The 14,782-nt window shown below is 36.2% G+C and overlaps 1 protein-coding gene across 2 annotated transcripts in view; it reads right to left on the minus strand.

Annotated features, from left to right (window-relative positions):
• Positions 1-382: 382 nt before the first annotated feature.
• ebf2 (EBF transcription factor 2) overlaps positions 383-14,782 on the minus strand; it is a 28,712-nt gene continuing 14,312 nt past the window's right edge. For both annotated transcript variants that reach the window (XM_082170971.1, XM_082170970.1), the window contains exons 7-16: positions 10,985-11,066; positions 8,746-8,887; positions 8,417-8,547; positions 8,168-8,294; positions 6,285-6,373; positions 6,100-6,165; positions 4,623-4,800; positions 3,310-3,480; positions 3,023-3,190; positions 383-813 (exon numbers count right to left, since the gene is read on the minus strand). In XM_082170971.1, the coding sequence (XP_082027097.1) occupies positions 782-813; positions 3,023-3,190; positions 3,310-3,480; positions 4,623-4,800; positions 6,100-6,165; positions 6,285-6,373; positions 8,168-8,294; positions 8,417-8,547; positions 8,746-8,887; positions 10,985-11,066 (1,186 nt within the window). In that variant the 3' untranslated portion in view covers positions 383-781. The remainder of the gene's footprint in view (positions 814-3,022; positions 3,191-3,309; positions 3,481-4,622; positions 4,801-6,099; positions 6,166-6,284; positions 6,374-8,167; positions 8,295-8,416; positions 8,548-8,745; positions 8,888-10,984; positions 11,067-14,782) is intronic.

Genomic DNA, 14,782 nt, shown 5'->3' on the forward strand with positions numbered 1-14,782 from the left:
TGCATGTCAGAAATATTTTGAAAGGGATACAAATGTGAAAACATGTTTATAAATAAGTTGGAAAAAGAATTAAAATATCATCTATATATTTAACAACAAAACTTTTACATGTAAAAATCTACAGTCACTATTTTAATATCAATAGCAATATGACAACCTATAAAAATGTTTACAGAAAAACAAATACATAGCAATACCAAATAATAGCAAATACAATCATGGTTCCTTATATTAGTACTTAACCTAAAAATATAACTTATATAGTTTTTTTTGTCATTAAATAAGTCAATATATGAGGTAATCAGTTCATAAACCTAAACCTAAATAAACACTTTCTGTTTCTCTAAATGAAAATCCTGATAAATATATATACTTTTAAAAACACAATTTCAGTTTAGGGATGTGTATCTATCAGTATATTAAAAAAAAAGACTGAGTTTTGACACAATTGACATCCCATACTGGCATCTACTGCGGTGAAGTGTGTCTGTGGAGAGCACACGGCTAAAAATGTGTAACAGTCTCAAGTCTCATGTTCTCAAATTATAGCTCTTTTGGCATTTTGTGGGTGGAAGAACCTTTAAGTAACACCATCCCTTCACAATCAGAGGCAAAACGTGTGCATAGAGTGGATATCTCTCAAGAAGGTTCCCAAAAGTGTTTAAAATATGTCCTTGTTGTCTTTCATTCTTCATGACAGCTGTTGTTCAGTGTGGCTTGAAAGAGACAGTCCAGGTCTGGCCACGGGCTGTAACGCTGAGGACTGGAAGAGACTCGTCCTCTACATCGGAGGAACCACGAGACCTGTCATTGCTAAAAAAAAAAAAAAAGTTATTCCATTATGGCAGTAACATGCAGCTATATCAAATATATGATTAAATAAACAATTCATTCGCTATGCCTGCACAGTTCCTGTATACTGGTAGCAAGAAATAAGTTACTTTTGACAGATAGCATTTTAAACTTATTTTTGACATTTAGGGCCAGATTTACTGACAGCTTGCACCAGTGCAATTTTGACGTTAAAGGGATACTCCACTTTTCTTGGAAATAGGCTCATTTTACAACTCCCCCAGAGTTAAACAGTTGAGTTTTACCGTTTTCGAATCCATTCAGCCGATCTCCGGGTCTGGCGGTCCCACTTTTAGCATAGCTTAGCATAATGAATTGAACTGGACAAGACCATTAGCATCTCTCTCAAAAAAATGAACAAAGAGTTTCGATATTTTTCCTATTTAAAACTTGACTCTTCTGTAGTTACATCGTGTACTAAGACCGACGGAAAATGTAAAGTTGCAATTTTCTAGGCTGATATGGCCAGGAACTATACTCTCATTCCTGCGTAATAATCAAGAAACTTTGCTGCCGTACCATGGGTGAAGCAGGTAATGATATGACGCATGATATAATGGTCTTGTCCAGTTCAATTCATTATGCTAAGCTAAAAGTGGTACCGCCAGACCCGGAGATCGGCTGAATGGATTCGAAAACGGTAAAACTCAACTGTTTAACTCTGGGGGAGTTGTAAAATGAGCCTATTTCCAAAAAAAGTGGAGTATCCCTTTAAAAACTACTGTCATGATTTACTGAAGACATATAGTTGAATATTAAACATTAGCGCTGAAAAGGCGTGGACAGGGTTAATTTTGTGGCTGGACTTATTGCATATGCATTTGTAGGAGTTTCCCTTTCAGTTGTAAAATGTATGGGAGGAGAGTATTTAAATGAGTCACGCAACACGATTTACTAATGCACGATTTGCGCTCGTCAATTTACTGGTATTCGTGCCATTATTTACCCCAAAAAAGCATGTCTTAAACCAGACGCTAATTCGCACTGCTCTCGGTAGATTGAACTGGTCATTATAGAAATGATCCGGCTGCGTCTGTGTTCTTTAACTTGCGTCATTAGTAGATCACGCGCAGGACTTTCCACTCCCATCGCCGCTACTTTGGAATTGCGTTCTCACGCTCATTAGCCCTGTTTAGTAAATCTGGCTCCTAAACCTCATAACTCCACCCGCCTCTATAGTGAATGAAGAGACACACACATTTTGGTGGAGCATCTCTGCTTGTTTGCAATGCAAAGGAAAACAAAGAACTGGTTGTTTGAATATGTACAGCATTTTCTTTACTCAAGAAACACTACATATATATATATATATATATATATATATACATATATATATATATATATATATATATAAAGACTAATGTTCTATGTATTTGAGGCGCGGAGAAGAGTGTCTAAGACTAGGATTTGTCGTTGAGTCATAGCCAATACTGTCTTCAATAGCCTGTGCGTAGCAGCTTCTTTTTGGCCAAATGACAGAAAAAACTGGGTGCCCACATTGCTACAATAAACTTCATAACCTTAAAAATACACGACATTCGCTGGTCAAAACCTTTGTAACTTCATTTGAGCTTGATTTTGGTAAAGTGTTGATAATATAATGACTCATGCAAGTATATGATCATATATAAAGCCACAATATCAACTTTGATAACACAGTGTTTATTTTTATTTTTTAAATCATCCATTTCCTGAAAAGTAGCAGTGTTGGTCATACAAGGTTATTTTGCTTATGTCACAATATGAAGAAACTCTGACACTGGTTTCCGTAAGAACCTTTCCGTGATCAGTTCTTAATAGAGCCATTTTTTTTGCTAAGAGTAAAGAACATTTTAATAACCTTTTTCCACTATAAATAATCTTTTGTGCAATGAAAAGGTTCAATGACTGTTAAAGGCTCTTCATGGAACCATTGATGCCAATAGGGTCTTCCGCACCAGTATAGGGTCTATAACTGTTGGTGGAAGTATAAATCTTTTTGGCGTGTTAACACCGCAGGAACTGGGAACAATTTTACTCCTTTTGGAGGGACTAAATTAACTCCTACTTCAGAGTAGAGTACAGAGTAGAAGCTTTATTTTTAAGAGTGTACCTTGGGGAAAAAAACATGTTTGTAAAACTTAAAAAGCAGATCTGTTGATTTGGTCTCATAACTGTAGTTTAGGTATACCTCTAAAGCTGGTGCCTCCTGAAGATTGGCAAACGGGTGACGGTGAACCCTGTGGTCTCAGGACTGGAGCAAAGGCACTTTTTTGTTTGGTAGAGGATGGGAAAGATGAGAAGGGCAAGAGGGAGGATGAGGAGCTGGAGCCTGGTACAGTGGGGCTAGATGGCATTACTGGAGAAAAAAAAAAGTTGCTTCGATTATACCAACATTTTATCTGACTGTCTAAAATCACTGTATTTCCAGCAGGAGGATTATTAAAAAGAAGGTGAAAAGGGAAATCTGAAACTCACTAGCATAAGGAGAGCTGTTTGGGGAAGCACTGTTAAAGCCAGGTGACCCTGAAACACCCAGACTGCTCATGGGCACCGCCCCGTAACTCATGCCCCCGTTGGACCCATAACCCGACTGCTGAGGGGTCGATGCTGATGGGTAGCCACGTGGAGACAAACTGCGACTGTAACCTTGAATAAAAGTAAGAGAAATCACAATACTTTACTCAGTTAATCAACAAAACTATAATCAATCTCTTACAAAATGCTTTAAAACCTCTGGTGCGGTTTTACATCTTTTTCTTTTAAATATATTTTATTTAATCTGAATGGTACGAAACTTGGTAAAGATTCTATGTGAACACACTCACACACACACACACACACACACACACACACACACACACACACACACACACACACACACACACACACACACACACACACACACACACACACACACAAAAACAGACATGACTCAAAAAGGTTAAATGTCATGAATGATTGGGAAACTAATTTCATCTAGTGGACGTGTTTGGTACTGCGCACAAATTCTTACTGAAAGTTCATTTTTTGAGATATCAACGTCAGATTTGGAACACAACTTGTTTAGATTTATGGCTTAAATTTTTTCGGTGTGTTTAAAAGTTGGAAAATATATACTTCATGTAAAAATTTAAATAGTATTTTTGTGAATTTTTCATAACAATAAACTTTCACTTTAATAACTTTTTTTAAAGTCACTTAAAAAAAAAAAAAAACTTCTTTAAAACTTATGTCTTCTTTAAATAGAGACCTAACTATTCTGTGCTCCAAAGCATTCAAGATTTATTAACATTATTTACATTTTCAGGTCTATGCTCATAAAGTGAAATGGATTATATAACTACTGCATAAATATAATTTAGTTCCATAAAATCCCCTAAAATACAAAACATTCGATAAAAACATTATCGATTCATTCATTTTATAAAAATAAAAAAAAGGCATTTATGACAGCCACACGAGCAGCACTAGAAGGTTAAATAAAGATGGAAAGTGACTTCAAAATTCATAAAAGTTGTGTTCATTTGTTGAAATTATCTTAATGGACAAAACACGTAAGTATCATAAACTGTTGTTGATCACAGAGCTTATTTTTTGCGATCATTGAAAAGACAAATCCTATTGGGTTTTTGTTGAGGTAATCAGTGTGATCCTAACTTCTGGGTTGGCCTACAAAAATATGTCAGTGCTCTATAAATGTGCAGAGATGAGTGTTATTGACATCTAGGTCATCTATAACACTGAGTCTATAAGACTGAATCTTAGGGTAAATGTCTTCAGATCCTCACCTTGGCTACTGTTTTGCCCGTGTTCCCCAATGCTTACACCCAGCTGTGTGGGATAGGAGTTGAGCCCCATGACACTGCCATGGACAGGGGAACTCGGCATGGCCTGCAGCTGACTGTGAGGTCGCGGCACGCTGTAAAGAGCCTCGGCTATATCTGCAGCCCGTTTCAGCAACATGTCCTGCAACGGCACAATATCACAGACAAGTTTTACACGACAGGGAAACCTATTGGGTGACATCACTTCATTTCTCTCAATATAAACAGGAGACTAAGACTAAGACTGCCAACAGTTCCAGTTTACCGACCTGAAAAGGGTCTTCATCAGGTCAAACAAACACAATTTGTATTTATTTTTTGATAAAAACCTGGCCCAAAGATCTTTAAAAACAAAGCTTGCTCAGCACAGAATCTGCATTACAAATCTGGACCAACACCGCCTTGTAACTGCACATTTTAAGGAAGTAAATGATTCTGTGTCTTCACTAAGGTATATCGTAATTGATCAAGTTAAAGGAGGGAACAGAAACCTCTCTTACTTGCCTTCAGTAGAGCTGCTTATAAAGCTGAATTGAACATGTTTCATAATGAATGAACTGTTCACAGTTATTGAATTGAGTTGAATAATGACACTATGATTTTGCTACAGCTTGCTACATCACATTTGATGAAGTTTGCATCATTAATTCTGTTACTATATACAACTTTATACAATTTCTGTTGTTTAAAGCACTTGATTTGACATGAGGAAGACTTACTATATTTGTGTTATATTTATATTTAGTAAACACTGACCCCCCACTAGGCCCGAACCTGGATTATGATACAAAACCATTTTTGTGATTTTATGTTGATCACTAAAGACAGACAGAGTGGAAATGTTGTCGGATTGTATGGATTGAAAGCAGCATTTTTAAAATTCTATTTTATTTTTAATTGTGGTGTTTTTTTTATTTTGTATGTTCCTTTGCATTTTATACCGTGATAGTAAACTTCACCCACTTGTAATACTGAAGAAAAGAGGACACAATTATGTTTGTTTGACCTGCCGGTACGAGTTGAGTCAGTAAATTGAGAAGGCATTTTGTTAAAACATTAATTTGTTGCTATGAACATGCATTTCTTAGATGTGCGTATATTATTTTGAATGTTCTAAAAGCCTGAGACCACATTGGATTCAAAACTTTGCAAATCAAATACGCTGATTTGTTACATTAACCTGATTTCCTAACTTCCATTGAAGTACACGTTCAAATCATGCTAGATAATATGGATCTTGACATAATATTGATGGATTTCTGAAATTTCCGTTCCATTTTTACCCAAATTGTTATGCTGATAATGTCATTTGAAACAAAATAGAAGCATGTTCACTAGTGATCTCAGGCATTTGGACCCCAATGTATGTGTTCAACACACTCCATGCCACAGACAGTATTGTTATATCTACTGCATATATTTACTGCAATTCAGTGGTTACCTGATTGCTGGTGGAATTTCCATAGAGAGACTCAACAACGTCTGCTGCTCTTTTAAGTAACATTTCCTAAAATATAGAAAATCAGTTCCAGAGAGAGTAGATAAATATGACATATCTGTGGGTCTGTTGGTGTGTACTTCTGTGTTTGAGTTAACGGTCATATATGTACGTCAGTATTTACTAACCTTTGCCAATCTGTCGGGGTCACCGGGATGGCGAGGGATCAGCTTTTGAAGTCTCTGGAAGCCGTAGTCAATAGTTGGCTCATTCAGTGCTAGAGATAACAATACTTAGTGAGAATCCATTATTTACTTTAAAATATCTGAACAAATCCCATTGTATGTAGTTAATGAAAAGGAATCAGGAAAGGGATTTATGTATGAATCCATAGCCACTCTCGTCCTCTTTTATCAGTTGTTAAAGGTGAAGTACGTAATTTCTTCCTCATAAGTGGCACCAATCAAGAGTTGCAAATAACTGTGGTTACACTTTATTTTGATAGTTCACTTTAGACATTCAATTAACTAGTAACTTTGCAGCTACATGTCAGCTAACTCTCATTAGAGTATTAGTAGACTTTTAGGTTAGGGTTCAGGTTAGTATAAGTTGACATGTACTTGCAAAGTCAGTATAATGTCTGTTGGGGGACCATCAAAATAAAGTGTTAGCAGAAATTAGACAGACTACTAATACTCTAATGACTGCTAGTTGACACGTAGTTGCAAAGTTACTTATAGTTAGTAGAATGTCTAAAGTGAACTTTCGAATTAGTATTACCATGATTGTTTCCAAACAGGTTTCCCAAACACTCCAACTCCCATTATACCATATTCCATTGTCCAGGCAAACAGGGAGTTTCACACAAAACTTTGATTGGATAAGCCTGAAGATTGACATGTTGGGTCACTCAAATAAACCTGGCAATGTATTGGTTTTCTGAAAGTGCAAACGATCCACAGTGCTTGGGGAAGTCAACTTACAAATGACGTCTAGTTATCTCTGCACTTCAAACATAGAAAGAAAGTAGTTTAACACAGTGGTTCCTAACCCTCTTCTGTAACCCCCCAACACTGCACATTTTTGCTTCGTCCCAATTCGCATGCTAGCCATCCTAAATAGTATGCAAAATTAGAATTAGTGCGTCCCAAATAGTAGTATGCTGAAATCAGTATTACAAAGAAACCCAAATGGTCTTTTTCCGGTTAGAATCCAAAGTGCAGATCCGTGCACACGCTAATGGATAATATTGCCCACAACACATTGCGTGTTGGATAAGGATTCGATTAGAACTACAAACACAAATAAAAAGTGTTTAAAAAACTACAAACATGGCAGATGTACCAGAGACGGTTAAGTAGAGAGGTTTAGATAAAAGTTTGAGTGATTAATTATCAGTATCTAACCTGATGAAAATATATTTGTTCAATGTCATCCAGATTATATATTTAAACTTTTATAATGATACATTAACTTTTAAATGCATCATTATGCAAACACATGAGGAGAGTCTGCGCATAAAAAAGACCCACGACTGGCAGATCAACGTGCCACTACATTTCTCTCAGATTCGGTAGGAAATTAAATTAAATCAAATTTGGGCAGATTTTAACTGTGACAAGATGATTGACAGGGCAGTTTAAACGGTGACAGATGCGCGTAACTAAGCGACAGAGCTGCCCGTTAAAGACGCAATCTGTCCAAAATCTTGCCTACTATTCTGCTACACACTCAAAAGTATGTACTTTTTCTTCACAAAAAAACATACTTTTTTTAGGCATTGTATAAGTAGGTGAATTGGGACGCAGCACTTGTTTGTCTCCCTAACCAAACACCTCTGATTCAGGTCATCAGCTCATTAGTAGAGACTCAAAGACCTGAAATGGGTGGAAACATTAAAGAAGTGCAGTGTTGTGGCGGCTCCAGGAACAGGGTTGGGAACCACTGGTTTAACATAATAAACTTGTCTTTAAATATGCAATTCTGCATGAGTGCGGATGTCTATGTGTATGTTTTATAACCAGTATAAATGTATATTTAATGTATCTGTTTTACAAATTATACAATTTACCTGTGTAAATGAAGCGCCCTGGAGCTCCTTTACAGAACTGCTTGGATTTATAGGACAGCGTCACTTCTACAACCCCTGGAATGTGTCGAGGAGGAGTCTGAACTCGGATTGCATGAGGAGTGATTAGCTGCATGAATAATGACAGAAAAGTTTGGTTACAGATTCTTGGCACTCAATCACTGAGCCAATTATTCAAATATTACAAAAGCTTCCCTCATCAGAAGTCAAAGCTGGCTTGGACACACATACCTCGCTCCACACTAACATGCTCCCGAACACAACTTGCAGACCGTCAAAGAAGTTTTCCCCAATCACAATTACCATAGCCCCGCCTGTCGTCCAACCCTCACTGGGACTGATGGCTTTGATACAGGGAGTAGCTGAAGTGGAGAGAGAATGAAAAGGTGATTAAAAATGCAAGAAATGATCTCGCAAGGACTGATAAACGCCCACCAGTAAGTCCTAAGTGACCGTATAGACACTGTCTTGCAACAGAATAAGCAGATTTAGAGTCTGACTTCATGATTGAAAACTTCCTCCCCTTGCTTTTTCTCAATGGCATTTCTTCTAAATCTCACCGTATTCCATGCTAGTCTCCATCGTCTCATTTGAATCCATTCTACGAGCGCGACGTCCGTGTTTGGAGTTGTTGTGCACAAACATATTATCAGAAATGGCTAGTACAGGACCATCCACGTTGACCGTCGTGGACAGAACCACCTGTTTGGAATGGGAAAAAAAAGACATATTGATGAGAAAAACAGTTCGGAGGAGATTTATGTAGTTCATAAAAACCTTACTGTCAATTTCTTTTGATTCCTCTCAAAATACGATCAGTGATATCCTCGCAATGTTATCTTTAGAAACGGCTAATACTGTTGATTTAAAATCTGTAGTTTTAGCACTTGTCGAATCGTTTGCAATAAAGAGCCCTACACAAATAACAGCCTTACAAAAGAGTGTAAGAACAAATTGTGATAATTACAGAATATTGCAGTCCTCTCACATCCATCTCTTTATTGTTGAAATTAGTTGTTCTTTTCCTTCTCTTCCTTTTGTATTCTTCTCTCTATAATCTACTCTCTTACTCTTTCCCCCCCATGTTTCCTCCAGATTCTTCCCTTCTCTGTTCTTCTCTTTATCTCTAGAAAACAATATTCAAATCTCAGTCTTACTTTTAAACTATGGAGTGAATCCTATGTGCTCGCAACCATTCAAACTGAGCCAAAAACTGAGCCAATTTTAAATAGGTTTCAAACCACATACTAACTAATGTGGTTTCAAAAAGATACAGGAATATTCACCAGATGACTTGAATAGCTATATTTGGAAAGAATGAATCGTTCTGTGAGTGAGTGAGAATTTGCATCTGTATAGAAAATTAAAATAATCTACATTAAAGACTTTTTAATGTAAAAATCCTTTTAGAGCTTAACAATAATAAAAAAATAAAAAAGCCAGAGTAAAATAAATAAATAATAATATTTCCGTATTCCTACTTCAAAATGTCATGTTTAATTCAATGTGTTACTTGCAATTTCTTTGTAATTATTAGTGAAATGTACGCATCCCCACTGTTTTTGTCAAATTCAATATAAAATGATAATTTGATTTTATTGTGATTTTTATTTTTTTAAAAATGTATACAAAAATGTTGTAATAACACTATTGTACTATAATTTATTTCATGTAAAATGACAATACTTAGGCTATATTTACATCTTAATTTCTTCATTTCAACAACGTGAACCCATCGTGCTTTTATTTAGACGAGTTGCTGGCAAATACAAACATGTGCTGCTGGTTTCAGATTGAAGCTCGGCACTGTGTTCATTTCCACGCATGCATCTCATGATATCAGGTGTATAATGCATTGCTTAACTTTATAACCGGAAGCCCTTATATATTTCTAATGAATTAGAACCCTGCGCAACTTGACAATAGCACTAAGCACTAAGCCATGTTATTTAATTTCGATATATCGTGCAGCCCTAGTGCTCACACATGTACAAAAGATTGTAGAGTTGAAGACGATAAAACAACGTGACAACACATAAGAGGAATAGATAAGAGGGATTCTGCAAATGCTGCTGAAAAAAAATCTCACTCCAAAAAAAAAAAAAAAAATGAATGAGGAAGGACAGCAGGGAAATGAAGAGTGAGGGATGAAATGTCAGATAGCAGCTCCAGTAGTGAAAGACAAGTGTGAGGAAGTAAAGCAGGAGGTCCCCAGTGAACACTTCCTGGGTCACATAAGCTGACCTCCTCCATCTGGAGCCCATCACTCAAATCCTGACAACTTCCTGAAGCACCTTCCTGATGATCCCTGCTTCTACTACTTTCCGGATTTTTCTCATGAGATATTAAACTCACAATCTCAGTTTATCCTCCACTTGACTGCAAACAAAACCTTACATCGGTTTATTTGTCTTATTTTCCAGTATATATATCTTTAAAACAAGATAAATGTACCGGAGATACATATGGCATATATAATGCGTTCTTCGATTTGCAGACTTTTGTCAATTGCTGTTTTTTTTTGTTTGTTTTTTGCCTGTGTTGTCTTACAATCTTACATTCAACATACATTCTCTGTCAAATCCTTATACTTTTTCTTGTGCAAATTTCCTTGTAATGTATATATCTTGCTCTAAGGATGTTTGGATATTTTTACTGGATATAAAACAAAGATGCTGATTAAGAATATGATTTTTAGTAGTGTAGAGAAAAGAATAAACTCGGCATAAAGGAATAAAGACAACAATAGAGACAACAGAACATTTCAGCATTTTGCAAATACATATAAATGATCCATACCTGGAATCTCCTCATGTCTCGGGGGTTCCCTGCGGTTTTCAGACAATTTTGATTGCACTTCAGGAAAAACTTCAAGAAAAATCTGTGGGAAACAAACAAAAACCAAGCTGTAAACCAGTAAACCAAGCAAGAAGAAGAGGATTACTGTAGATGGAGAGGGAGAGACTTGTATGGCCTGCTTCTATTAGTAGCTTTCTTATAAATTAATATGTAAAAATAAGTATATCCACTTTTAAAAGGGAGTATTTTATGTTGGTCCTGGGCAGTTCACGGCAACATTGCAACATTTCAGTGTTTTATTTTAAAGACATTTCTTGTTTACTTATCTATGATGCATATTTTGTACTCCAATGCAAAGTCAACGTAAAGTCCACAAGCAAAAGTAATTCTCTGTCTCTCACTCGACCATTTCGTAGAATTGACAGAAGAATAATAGTTAGGGTTCATATTTTAGGGTTCAAAATACAAAAAAAAAAGACAGGTTTTGTATTTCTTTTTGGACCTGATTGATCGTAGGCCTCATTTATGCATCTTTGAATTAATTTTTTTCATTCAAAAACTGGGGTGTTTAAGCTCAGATCAGCGATGCCTACGATCAATCACTTCCCAAAAGAAATACAAAACCTGTGCTCATTGAAAGAAAACAAGTTGATAAAAAGATTGAGTCTAATATTTGGGAATAACATGCATCAGCAATTATTTTTGTAGGGTGGTCATTTTTGACCTGGAACACCACAAGTAGAAAAAAATATATATTATTATATATTTTGGGAAGTTGTTATACACTGCGTGAGCAAAGTCAGTACGTTTTAGTTCAATGCGATAACATTAACTAGCATTTTCGGGGAAAAGGAAAATTCTCTCTGTGTAAAAATGACCAGAACATGAGGATTAAATCCCTCAAAAATCCTAAATTTGAATCAAATTTGTTATTCGTGAGATGATGAACATGTGTCCAGAGGTGTAAATGACTAATTGCACTTCATTACTACATTTAAAGGAACACTCCACTGTTTTTTGAAATAGGGCTTATTCACCTTCTTTCCCACATTTAGGTGGGCAAATGCATTTTTGTCTCAGTGCATGCATTGTTTTAGTTTGACAGGGTCGGCGTGAGCTTAGCTTAGCATAATGAATGGAATCCTTTGTTGCCAGCTAGCATGTCCTGAATAAAAGTGATATAAAAAAATAAAAAAACCCTACCTAATTACTTCTTGTGGCCTGCGTATTCACAACAAGTACAAATAGCGATGCAGATTAACACTAGGCGATTTCCTAGGCAGATATTGACTTATATATTAAGGACTATATTAGGGGGAAGCACAGGCGAAGCACTGCTACTTGGGCGTGATATCTCTGCACCCAAGTAGCAGTGCTTCGCCTGTGCTTCCCCCTAATATAGTCCCAAGTCAAAATCTACATAGGAAATCGCCTAGTGTTAATCTGCATCGCTATTTGTACTCGTTGTGAATACGCAGGCCACAAGAAGTAATTAGGTAGGTTTTTTTTTATTTTTATATCACTTTTACTCAGGACATGCTAGCTGGCAACAAAGGATTCCATTCATTATGCTAAGCTAAGCTCACGCCGACCCTGTCAAACTAAAACAATGCATGCACTGAGACAAAAATGCATTTGCCCACCTATCTAAATGTAGGAAAGAAGGTGAATAAGCCCTATTTCAAAAAACGGTGGAGTGTTCCTTTAAACTTATCAAGACCTTCAAAGTACAAAGTATATATTTCACAGGTCATCATGAAGCAGATCTAACTTCTATCTTTTGACACAGATCCCATCTTTTCCCTTAAGTACTTTTATGCTCCTGTATGTATGTACAATTTACATTCCATAACAATTTGGCAACGCTAAGCAATAACAACCTAAAAAAAAAAAACTTTTTTGTTGCATGAACCCCAAAAAACATGTGGATACAGTTGAACTAAGACTGACCAACTAGTTGCCTAAAGTTTTACCATTTGATCTAGACTTTAAACAAATGACACTGTATAAACACTGCATCTGAACCACTGTCCTCCAACCCTCTCCCTTTCTTACAGTATCTTACAACACACTTGTCGAGGTCTTGCGTGCTGTTTCGTGCCTCGCGTACCATTCTTTTCACTTTAACTATGATAAACTTTTTAGTCCTTGATGAAATCATAGAGCACAGCTGCAAGCAGGGAAATGAAAGCACATCGGCCAGGCACACATTAACATGCATTAGTCACTCCCCCACCCACTTAGCATGCAAATCTCTAAGCCTCGCTGCCTTGCACCTTCTGCCATGTATCCATTCACTGCATCATAATTAGACCCATCTTGCATAATTAATTAGGACTCCTGGAAAACCTTGCAACTTCAGCACAACATCCCTCCATCTCTGTTGTGTCATAAGGAAAAGTTTAATAATCACGTTTTGCACAGCTGTGATATTTAGATTCGCTGGAGTAAGGTCTTCTTCACCAACGCAATCTCACAGCAATTCGTAAGTATTTTACGAGGTGACTAATTCATTCAAATTTGTACAAGGCCTACCTCAGATTTTGTTCAGTGATGGGTGAGTTTAGGGGTGGTCCTAGGTGACTTTTTTTTTTAAAAATCACATAAATTCGTACAATTCAAATCGTACAAATTCGTACGTCACTATAGAGCTGCACGATTAATCGTTAAAAGTTCACGGTCTCGATTCAAGCATCCACGCGATCTCATTCCTAAAGCGATTTGGCTATGTCTATGTATGATCACAGCGAACATTAAAATAATTTCGTACCCCAAACTTTTTAGTAGTTTCCGCAAAAATATATTAAGCAGCAAAAAACGTTTTCAACATTGATAAAAATCTGAAATGTTTCTCGAGCAACAAATCATCATATCAGAAAGATTTCTGAAGGATCATGTGACACTGAAGACTGTAAGAGTGATGCGGAAAATTCAGCTTTGATCACAGGAATAAATTACATTTTAAAATATATTCAAACAGAAAACAATTTTTTTTAAATGTTAATAATATTTTGCAATATTACCATTTATACTGGATTAAATAAATGCAGCCTTGGTGAGCATAAGAGACTTATTTCAAAAACATTAAATAATCTTAATGATTCCAAATGTGTGAATAGTGTGTATGAATTTTTTTCACAAAACCAAACCTAATAATTTTTCTTATCAATCAGAATAATTTTTAAGGTTTTAAATGATTATGTAAGATCGGAGAATAAAGAAAAGAAACATAGGAACCCATATAATACGGTTTAAAAAGCATCCCATAATGTGTCTCATGAGGTGAGTTGAATTAATGTCCAGAAGAAGCTAAAATATTGGATAGTTTTGATTTATTTAACATTTTGGTCACCTGTGCATTCAGTAATTTCACACTTAATTGGTGGAAGTTATTATTGTTTTACTATCACTATAATCCTAAAATGTAGAAAAAAGTAATATTAAAGGAAGTAGGTATTTCCAAATGTTACATTTCCACCATTTTGAAACTAAACCTGCAATTTCTTTATAAGAGGTGTATAAACTCAAACAATAACTGTTTTCTTCATGGTTGTGAGTTCAGAATGAACTGAATATAAGTTATATATGAATCATTTGAATAGCACTAATGCCCATTACCACAGACAAAAAAACAAAGGATGAGAAAGAGACGGTTGATATGTTAGATGCAGAACCATCACTCATCAGTGTTTCCCCTTGTCCATCTCTCCTCCCTCCCGTTCCGTCTTAGAAAAACAAAACAGTGTCATGACATCGAGGGAGTGGGGGAAGGAAAATTAGGAAACCAGATGTGCAGCA

The sequence above is a fragment of the Leuciscus leuciscus genome, assembly GCF_965113295.1.
Source record: "Leuciscus leuciscus genome assembly, chromosome: 5".
Taxonomy (NCBI): Eukaryota; Metazoa; Chordata; class Actinopteri; order Cypriniformes; family Leuciscidae; genus Leuciscus; species Leuciscus leuciscus.